Source organism: Odontesthes bonariensis, chromosome 3 (assembly GCF_027942865.1).
Source record: "Odontesthes bonariensis isolate fOdoBon6 chromosome 3, fOdoBon6.hap1, whole genome shotgun sequence".
Classification (NCBI taxonomy): Eukaryota; Metazoa; Chordata; class Actinopteri; order Atheriniformes; family Atherinopsidae; genus Odontesthes; species Odontesthes bonariensis.
In genome coordinates this window covers 45,165,515-45,176,422 of record NC_134508.1, presented here as the reverse complement: position 1 = coordinate 45,176,422, position 10,908 = coordinate 45,165,515, and the positions used below count along the sequence as shown (strand labels likewise).

The 10,908-nt window shown below is 41.8% G+C and overlaps 1 protein-coding gene across 4 annotated transcripts; it reads right to left on the bottom strand.

The window, feature by feature from the left end:
* Positions 1–3,005: 3,005 nt before the first annotated feature.
* Positions 3,006–7,377, bottom strand: LOC142377960 (acidic mammalian chitinase-like). 4 transcript variants are annotated; one of them, XM_075462299.1, is made up of 12 exons: positions 7,353–7,377; positions 7,192–7,218; positions 6,902–7,106; positions 6,659–6,715; positions 6,347–6,512; positions 6,142–6,266; positions 5,926–6,049; positions 3,947–4,129; positions 3,733–3,849; positions 3,504–3,636; positions 3,266–3,328; positions 3,006–3,190 (listed from the first exon to the last, which is right to left on the bottom strand). In XM_075462299.1, the coding sequence occupies exons 1-12, from the start codon at positions 7,375–7,377 to the stop codon at positions 3,006–3,008; spliced, it is 1,410 nt and encodes a 469-aa protein (XP_075318414.1). The 4 variants fall into 4 exon arrangements, with proteins under 4 accessions (XP_075318414.1, XP_075318415.1, XP_075318413.1 ...); XM_075462300.1 differs by having other exon boundaries at positions 3,006–3,211; positions 3,287–3,328; XM_075462298.1 differs by having other exon boundaries at positions 3,006–3,232; positions 3,290–3,328.
* Between the last annotated feature and the right edge of the window lie 3,531 nt (positions 7,378–10,908).

Here is a 10,908-nt window from a genome sequence, read left to right as displayed (position 1 = left end):
AATTTTTGTTCAGCTTGAATTTTAAAATTGTTCAGGATTTTGCTCTGTCTCAGCCTGAAAATACGTTCACATCGGATTTGCGTTGCTTTTGACTCCCCAAACACGCTTATTATTATTACCATCACTGGTCCATTGCCTTCTCTTTTCAAACGTTACCAAAGACTGCCCAGCACCAGTTTCTCTGTTAACAACAGCACATGGTGCCGGAACCAGGACAAACTACAGAAAAAATACCCATGTTTCTAGGTCATGTGAAGCTCAGTGCATGACATGCAAAGCAGTGGCCAACTTATTCATTTTCTTATTTTAATCTGTGGCCATATAATACATACATATATACATACATATATATATGTGTGCATTAAAGCACCACACTGAAAGTGGACTGGATGCCACAGCAAGATCTTTTTTCCACATTGTAAACGTTTTATTTCATCTTTGGCTGAAAAAAAGACAAGTTGTTGTTTTATGTTGTGGAAAGTAGCTGATACAGATTCAGAGGAAAAGTTCAAAAGTTCAGTGTAAAGTAAAGGCCAATAAAGCTCATTATCATACCGTAGCACCCTCGACTGTGGACACATTTGTATGCATTCACATGGTCATGGTGGCACATGCGTATTCTCCACCCAGTCTCCTCTCTAATCTCTCTACCCAGTGCACCCCCCGCCACTGAGGGGTCCTCTTTTTCACAAACTCAAATCAGTACACTCTACTGTACAGTTAGTGCACAACACCAGAAGAAGTGTATAAAAGCTGTACACTAAATTAGTAGAGATGGACCATCATGCATTGCGCCCTTGAGCCCAGAGCTCATGGAACATGCAAATGCTAGCTGCAGCTAGCTCCCCCTCTTGCAGTGCAAATTTTCCATGCTAAGGCAGTCAGACAAGGTGCCAGTCAGTGAGAAGCAGTCACTGCTTAACCCAAAGAAACTACAAGAGTGCTTGCTGGCACTCAGTATTATTTTAGGGTTTCGTGCATGATTGGATCAGAATTCTTTTTAATATGTCTGTTTTGAGATCTGGGGCTGTTCCCAAAACTTCAGGGCTTTGGCTATGCCAGTGGCCCTCTACACAAAAGTATAGTAGTAAACACATGATAAAGAAATGATCATTAGTTGAGAAATCTTAAGGCCGGCGCACACCTCTACGATTTGTGTACGATTTTGTCGGCCCGATGACTTCGCATGGGAATCGTAAAGGTGTGCTGAGCAGCGGATCAAATCAAACATGTTTGATATTTCCGTACGGATTTTCCTTGTGCCGAATACAATCGTATGTGTGTGCGGTCTCTGTTTCGATGTCATCGCGCAGGATTATTTAAACAGCAAACGGGAATAGCGCACTTAGTCACGTTGGACGACTACGACACAAACATGGCTGCCTCCAGTTTGAAAGTCACGTGATTTGTGGCTTCCTATTTCGGTCATGTGACAACATTCGGTCAAAAAACTCGTAGGTTCGCAAGTGTGTGCGGTGGACGTGCAAGCGTGTCAAATACGGTCCGAATTGTTATGCCGATCACCCGACAAACGATGCAGCGATGACATCGTAAAGGTGTGCGCCGGCCTTTAAAGGGACACTATGTAATAAATTAAGTCATTTATTAGCTCAAATCAACATATTCATTCATAAGTTAGTTCTCATTGGTGTAAAATGATCTCTGTCAAAAATCTCCCTTATCCTCCTGAGTAAAGAATAACTTGTCTGTATCTACATAGAGCAGGTAAGCTCTATGGAGGCTGCCATGTCCTTCCGCTCTATGAAAAATGACGAAGTGCCGAGAGGGACATAAAGCACTTCGAATCGCGATTTCCCCACCAGGCCTACAAGCAGAAATGACGTCATTGTGACGTCATTTCCGCCAAATGGCTTATTACAGCCGCTAATGCTAAATAGATTTTATTCCTTGGCACATATGTCTTTGTGTTCATTAGCTTTCTTTTTGTAAGTGCATCATCTTCTTCTTTTTATTATTATTCCTATGCTCCCCCTGGATATCTTCTTTTTGGCGTTATGCTCACATTTGTAAACTGTTATTTTGTTGATTTACTAATAAAGTTTAAAAAAAAAATAAAAAATGCTAAATAGATTTTATCTCGTAAATGATCCCACTAATAATGCATTGATTGTTACCAAACTTCTGCCGTAGTACACATAGGCTCTTAGCTCACAAAACGAGGCATTAGAAAGTTTGTAAGTTTACCGGGAGTTTATTTACCGCTGCTAATGCTCCTATTGCTAACACAGGCTAATGCTAACGCTGCGTCAACGTCACTTCCGGTAACTCCCGGATTATGACTAATTGCATTGCTTGCACACCAAAGGAGATGTTATGTTATCTGACATGTTATCTGTCATCTGTATTCATAGTGTTGTTGTATGTGTGTTATATAATCCTTTGTACTGTGTGTCTTGATTTCTTTTTGTTTGTATGGACCTTGAGTCTGAAGCTATAGCTTCTTGAATCTTGACACATTCCGCTTGCCGTAGTTCAAGAAGTTGCAGCGCACATTTGAAAACGTGAGGCGCTAGAGAGCAAATTCATTCAACTTTGCAAAATAAAATTGCACCACTAGATGGGGGAAGAAATTACATAGTGTCCCTTTAAGTTATTTAAAAAGTTCTTAAAACGCTGCATTAGTATGTTCCTCCCATGTAAAGTGTTACTATGTTTTACATAACTGTGACAGATAGGCTACAGTCTGTATAGTCAGATCAGATCGGAGGTAAAGTTGGTGGCATCTGGGAACTCAAGGCATCATAGCTGTTTGGATCCTTGGTTTTTGTTCTGAATTATCTTTCAATCTTTTAGTATTTCAGTATGCCTTTAATTGTTTCATTTTGAAGGAACAAAAACTTACTGAATTTTATCCAATTTTACAAGTTTGTATCAAAACTCCACATTTAGAATTTATTGTCACAGAGGGAAAAAAACACATCTTTTTCTCTTTTTTGGAGGTTTTAAAGGAATACTGGGATGTCATTTAGTGCTGGGTATTCCACTCAGGGCCACACACAGCATTTGCAGCTGTCTTCAAAGACAGTGCCAATTCCACAATATCTCAGGTAGGTTTGGCCACCCGCACACATGTAGAAGCTGTTCCGGTTATCCAGGTTTGCATACAAACCATCTGGTTTGTCTTTGCAGAAGTCTGGTCCTGGAATGGGCATGGTGGTCGTGGTGGTTGGAGCAGTGGTGGTACCACTGGGTTTGGGTGTAGTTGTGGAGACTGGGGCAGCCGTGCTAACAGAGGTTGTGGTAGAGGCTGGTGCTGTGGTAGTAACACCAGGTCCCTCAGTTGTAGTGGATGGGAGTGGTGGTATCCCTGTGAGAAGAGGGGGCACAAAATACATTTGAATATACAAGAATCTTATAAAGAAGATGGCCATACTTGCCATAAACCTACAATGAGCTCAACATTAATAACTTCATCATTGTCATCTTTTATTGACAACCATTAAGAGTATTTGCTAAAGAAAAGAATCAGAAGCTAGACCTACCACCATCAATAAGTCTGCGGAGATGGGACAATAAAGGATGGCTTCCCTCGCCACAGAAGTCTCCTTTAAAGTCATCCAGATCCAAGGCCCACACAAACGCTCCACCGTACTTCATTTCCCTCATGTACTGGACCTGGTGAGCAAACAATGAAAAGAGTCGACACTCACCAATTAGCAAACCTGAACATGAACCTGCTGACTTCAGTTCCTCTGTTAATGATCCACCTACCTTAATCTCATAGCTCTCCTTGGTGTCAAATCCCACCCAATCATTGTTCTTACTGGCATAGGGAACTTTCTGATCATCAATCCACTGAATCGTGGTGCCTTTCAGGAAGGTGCAGAGCTGAAAGATCAGAGTTAAACAAATACCACTGATTTATCTTAACTCCCTCTTTTTTACAGCTTCTGTTAGTGTGAGTGTGATCCTGTTCACACTTTACCTCGTAGTAGGCCCAGAATCCAGCCTCACGTGTGTATGGTCCGGCTGCTGCAGGGCCACTAGCTGGGGCTCCAACACCGGTATCTGATGATGTCAGACGGAAGGTGCGACCATAAGCAGCAAATCCCATCCTCAGCTTCTCTACTGGGGTGCCATTGTCTCTCCAGTACTTCATAGCAAAGTCCTAAATGTGCAGGAATGAAGGTTCTGTTATTGCACATCAATAAAGTTAGGGGGCTGATGACAGACCAAGCAGCAGAGACCTGATATCCTGACTTTAATGACTTGTATAGATCGGGCTCCAAACTTGTTGGGTCCTACAAGTCCTATAACTTAGTCAAGATTATTCACTGGAAAACATTCAGGACAGCTGTCAATCTTCCCAGGAGTGGACGTCCCAGCAAGGTCACCCCAAGGTCAAAAACGCAAGAGCTACATCTCAGACTCTGCAGGCCTCAGTCAGCATGTTAAAGGTTAAAGGTCATGACAGCACAGTTAGAAAAAGACTGAACAGGTATGGCTTGTGTGGAAGGGCTGCAGGAGAAAGCCTCTTCTCTCTAAAGAGAACATGGCAGCACAGCTTAGGTTTGCAAAGCTGCATCTGAACAAACCACAAGACTTCTGGAACAATGTCCTTTGGACAGAGCAGACCAAAGTGGAGATGTTTGCTCGTAATGCACAGCAGCACGTTTGGAGGAAACCAAACACAGCATATCAGCACAAACACCTCACACCAGCTGTCAAGCACGGTGGTGGAGGGCTGATGATCTGGGCTGGTCTGCAGCCACAGGACCTGGGCACCTTGCAGTCATTGAGTCCACCATCAACTCCTCTGGATACCAAAGTGTTCCAGTGTCAGATGTGAGGCCGTCTGTCCGACAGCTGAAGCTGGGCTGAAACTGGCTCATCAGCAGGACAAAGATCCCAAACACAGCAGCAGATCTACAGCAGAATGTCTGAAAAACTGGGGACTGGATGGTGTAGTAGTAAGATCTCCACCTTTCATGTTGGTGACCTGGGTTCAAACCCCCTGCATGAAAGGTACTACCTCCAATAGGTCCTTAGGCAAGCCCCCCTTGCCAAATGTATAAACATAAACATAAAAAGAAAAGAATGTTGCAACGGTGCAGTCAGAGTGCAGACCTCAGCCTGACTGAGATGCTGTGCTGGGACCTTCAGAGAGCTGTGCAGAAACCAAAGCTGCAAACCTCAATGAGCTGAAGCAGCGCTGGGGAGAAGAGTGGGCCGAGATTCCTCCACAACCATGAGAGAGACTGATAACGTCCCACAGGAAACCATTACTTCAGCTCACTGCTGCTACCAGCTGCTGGATCAGGTGTTCAACTTCACAAAGTTTTTCAATTTTTTTAATAAAATCCCAATAAATGTCATCTCAGGGCACTTCAATGATACAGCCCAATTCAAGCCAATTCCAATCCAATGCATTGAAATGCAATCATAACCAAAGCGAATCAAATTCACTCAAATTCAGATTAGTCCAATAAAAAAAGTAGCCTAGCTAAGGAAACCAACAGACTGAAACATCTTGATTTAATCCTCCGTCCTGAGCGTGCAGGCAGCAGTGGGGAAATAAAGAAAGAAACCTCCAGCAGTATCATGACCTGGGAGGGTCGGCTTCTGCGTTTCTTCTTCATTTTGTCGTAGTTTTTGTTCAGAGAATGACGCAGTGTAATTTGTGCCATGGCTCATCTGAGGATACATTTACCTAATGTTAACACTTGGTAAGGACTGTTTTTTTTTCTTTTTGACTGCTCCTTTTCGGTTGATTTTATGTTCCCTCCTGTGTGCCACATAATGCCCAGAACCCTGTTCCTCCCTGTGGGGAGACGTGTCCACGTGTTGCTGTTGCTGCTGCCACAGCCACAGCAAGCAAACTTTTCCATGTCATCACATTAACATTTTATAGGACAGGAGCATTTTTTCTTCTGTATTTCTACAAAGAACCATTGGGACACTCACAGTGTTAAAGTAGATGAAGTCCCCGTTGTCATGGGAACCACGATACAGAGGGCTGTTGTGTCCTGTGAAGCTGTCCCAGGCTCCATGGAAGTCATAGGTCATCACATTGATGAAGTTGAAATACCTGACAACGCATAGGATATATGAGGAGCAGCTGTTTAAGTGCCCTATCTTCAAGCATAGGAACATTAGTATTTCCAGAAATGCTGTCAGTACTTTTCAATCTCAGCAATCTGGTATCCAGCATCAATGGTTCCTTTCCCAGCAGCCACTGCAGCAGTCAGCAGGAGCTGAGTCTTTCCTGTGGCCCGGGCCTCAGCTGCGTAGGCTTCAAAAAGTTCCTGCAAATTAAGACAATTGATAAGACAGTCTGTGAAATACAACATTGTCAATTTATCTGTTGTCTGAGGCTGTGATCCACCTTGCAGAGCAGAGTGAACCGCTGCTTGTCCTCTGGAGGACTTCCACGGGACCCCGGATACTCCCAGTCCAGATCCAGCCCGTCAAATCCATGAGTCCTCAGGAATTTGATGGAAGACTGGATAAACTTCTGACGGTTGGTTGGAGTTGACACCATGACTGAGAACCTGCGGTAAATTTATTCCATATTTCATATTCAGTATTGAGTAGTTTTAACCCACGAGGACCACAGGTTGGCATGTATATTGCTTTAACTGCACGATGCATCAGGTCTTCAGTGGTTACAGAGGAACAAACTGGAACTTGTACTCACTGAGCTGAACCAAAGTTCCATCCACCAACAGCCAGCAAGGTCTGCAGACCAGGGTTCCTTTCAAAAGGTACATGTGGTTCAATTATTTTCTGCACGGAATTCTAATTATGTACACTGTGTGAATATACTGTAGCTACAATGGAGACAATTCATATTTTGGATTTTGCACATTTACACACAGATTGAAACACAAGTTGTATTTGTTGGTTCAACTTGTTCATACTGGAAAAAACAAGCTCTTACTTGCTCTTCAGGCCATTAAAACTCTTATACAGGGTCTCGTCATTCCATTCATAGGTAACAAGCTCATTATTGTAGTTAATGATGGAGAAAGCATAAATCAAATGGGTGCAGAGGAAGGGATCCACATTCTGGGGCATGTATTTTCCAGCCCCGGGTCTGTACTGGGACCAGTTGGTAAAATAGCACACCATCTGAGAGGCAGTAGCTGGGGATCAGAAAACATTTCTGTATATTATCTATTCATTTCAGCTTTGTCAGTATGCGTCAAAAAATCGGACTTAGTGACTTACCCATCTGGGACATCACCAGGCACATGCCTAAAAAGGAGTGAAAATTAAAGATAAAAGTTGAATATTAAGGAGTGGATAGCATGAATAAATATAGACGGATGCATCATAAAAGCGAGGCATGGTGTAAATGTCAATTAATGACAAGTAAAAAGAGCATTTACCTGCCAGAATAGTGAGTTTGGTCATCCTGAATTCAAAGCATACAGTCAGTCATTCATGAGATGAATTAGATAAGCAAAGACAAACCAAATAAACTCCTAATCAGAACAGATGATTTACCCAAAATGATATACTGGAGGCTAAACTCTACAGTCTAAAAACATGTGTTTTATATAGAGAAGAACTGATGAACTGCCAGCTAAAGCTTACCTTGAGATCTCAGAGTGAACTAGTGCGGATGAGATTTCCAGCTTCTAACACACATTACCCGCTGCAGAGGGCCGTATATAAGTTCTCATGCTTATGTGAGGGAAGGTGGGTAGTAAAAAATTTAAAAGTAGATTGTAGGTACAAAAAGGCCAAAGATAAGTCCTCAAAGATGGTGATAAGCTGTAGTACACGTATGGAGACAGTGTGACAAAGTTGGTAAGTTTTCTACAGCAGGTGATATGAGCCCAGTGGCTGAATTCAGCCCATCAGAAAACAACAACTGCAACATGGTTTTCACTCAGTTAGTGTCATCTCTTCAAAACTCTTAGTGAGCTATAGTTTAAACTCTGTTTGAGCTAAAGCAGTGGAAACACAGCAGAGGAACAGCCATAAAAACGGGTAAAACGGTAAATGATCTGTAATTATGCAAAACGGTTACCACACAAGCCACATTTACCCATCCACACACACGTTCCCACAGCACGTCTTAGTCTGACCAGTGTTAAGTGTTTCTCTCTCACACACATCTCACACTGATAGATGCATAGGAGGCATCATGTGTGGAGGCTCTGTGTACCGCCGAGGACACGAGGAGATGTGGTGTGGAAAAGCTGAGCATCACCACCAGCCTTCAGATTGGCAGACACGCACTCCTCTGTTGCACTTCATGATCCGGGAGCAGCAACGGCTCAGGTGTTGGGGCTTTCCTTACAAGATCCAAAGTATAACTTGAAGCAATGAGTGTGTAAGAATGAGAAAGAGATTGTTAAAGCACCTTCCAGAACGGTAAAAGGAAACAGAAGCGTGGACAGTAGAGTTTACTTTAATATGACATGGGTATCACAAGTATGCATGTTTGAATGTATCCTTAACATTAGGAATTATTCTACAAAGTTATTTGACATTTTAGCTACGATCACAGGTCTCCAAATACTTACCACACATCAATCTTATATATCTATACATCAAATATTTGTTGCTTCTTTGTAAAAAGCTGAGGATAAATGTGCATATTCATAAAAGCCTTTGTTATTATCTGATAAGATGCTGGAACAGAAATGAATGATTAATCTCTGGATCAGTAACACAGAGATACAAGTCATTAGCACATGTGAAGGTCAGGGCAGGGTGAGTCCATGATATCAGCTCATTTGAAAGAGAAAAGTGTCTCGTCTTATCAGCGACTGCTACAGAAACAGCTCTGCATCGTAAAACTCTGATCTAAACTACAGCTGGGAAAAAAACTCTCAGATTTCTTTTTTGATGATTTATTCAAGTCAACTTTCCTGGACTGAGCAACAATTAATCCTGGATAAATGCAATTATTTTGAACAAGTAAAACAACCATTTATTTATGATGACTAAAAGAGATTCCAGATTAGGTGCTGGTGATTAGAAGGTTATCACTGCTGGAACCCGTCTTATTCAGTCCTCTCTAATCTGATGTTCTCTTTGACCTTGAAACGTGTGATGTCATCATGCCGCCATCTAAAGAACTCTGTGTCTTTCAGGCAGATTCACAAATGCTTATGAGACTAGAATGTGTAGAGTCTCAGTTATGGTAATCCTAAGAGCCTGAATAAGGTCAACTGAAGACATCTCACCTCTCATCTGAAAGGCTTCTTCAGCTTTAAACTAGATGGCGGGCAGTATCAGATAAAAGTCATATGTTACAGTCACGTGTGTCACTCAACCACCTGACCACTGTGGGGTCGTTCTCACCTGTAAGGTGCTCACCTGTTTGAGAGACCTTATTGACCTTGTGGGAACAAAACTATTCATACATGCTGGAACCACTTTGGTGTGGCAAATCAGACAATTTAACAAATACACTTTTGGTGATAGTATTAGGACATAGTACATGATGAACAATTTGGCCCCCAAAATTGTGACAACACTACGTTTTATTTGGCCTATTCCTTTATATTGCCCTGCAACCAGGTCACGTGAGTATCAAGTTTCCCTCGGCAAAAAAAAAGAAGATTGGCCGACCGTTGGCCTATTTTCTGTGAAAAACACAACTTTTTAAGAAAGCATCTGCATTTGTATGCATTTCGATGACATTTCTACCGAGAAGTATGCATGATATTTTCATAATCTTCATTCAGGGAATGTAGACGATCTTTCGTTTATTAGTTTTGCCAAAGATTTTAGTGTCTCCTTAAAAAATGTAAGAATAAAACCATCGGCAGAGTTTGCAGGAGGGCGGGGAGGGCATTGCCCCCCCTGGTGGTCAAAAGAGTTAATTACTGTGTTCCCATATTAATTCGAAAAAATATAATATACTGAAAAAAACATATAAATATGTGACATAAAGCACATAAAGTGACAGTAAATATATCAGACCATGATGTTACGCTATATATGAGTTGTAATGCACTGCTATGCTTCACAGTGTGTGGTTGGCTCAGATCTCGGGACTGTATTAGACGGTGTTTTTTTTGCCCTTCCTGGCAAGAATCTCAAACTCCCTATGGTTATAAGCACATATTCAGAGGAAGAACAACAAACATTTTGCTCAGAAATGCATGTCTTAATATAAATAATGCCTTCATTTTGTGTTTATAGCTTTAAACCCATATATTCTTCCTGTTTTGGTCTCATTTATTGCATTAATATTTTTTTATTCAGTATTGTATTAATAGGCAACATATTATGGCTGTGAAGAAATGTAGATTCTGTACAAATGGGAAGTGCCACATGAACTCAAATTGCTGAATCTCCTGTGTAGCCAGTTTAAGGCCCCTTATCGCCTGAAAAAAAAAAAAATCCAAATCTTATCACACAGAAGCCTTGTTTTTGTCTAAGAAGCAATCATTCAAGGTTCATTGTCTTGACTGCTATCAGTTCGAGATAATTCAGGGAAACAGTCACTTTCTCAACAGCCTTTCACACTGGCACCTTTAAAAAAAAAAAAAAAGAAGATGGTTGAAGTTGAAACCACTAAAACGCAACCATTTTATGTTGTTTACCACCGTCACTTTATTGCTATGAAGTTCAAAGCGAGCATCAGAATGGGGAAGAAAGGGGATTTAAGTGACTTTGAACGTGGCATGGTTGTTGGTGGAACCTTGAAGAAGATGGGCTACAGCAGCAGAAGACCACCCCGGGGGCCGCTCCTGTCAGCTAACAACAGGAAACTGAGACTACAATTCACACAGGCTCACCAGTACTGGGCAATAGAAGATTAGAAAAAAACGCTACCTGGTCTGACGCGTCTCGATTTAAGTCAAATTAGTTCCACTAGTTTCGCTAACGTGTTAAATTAAATTTTGGGTAGTGCAGCTATCGGGTTAATTTGTTTAATTTTGAGGGGGCTTTGAGCGGGCTCAAAATTAAACACAATAA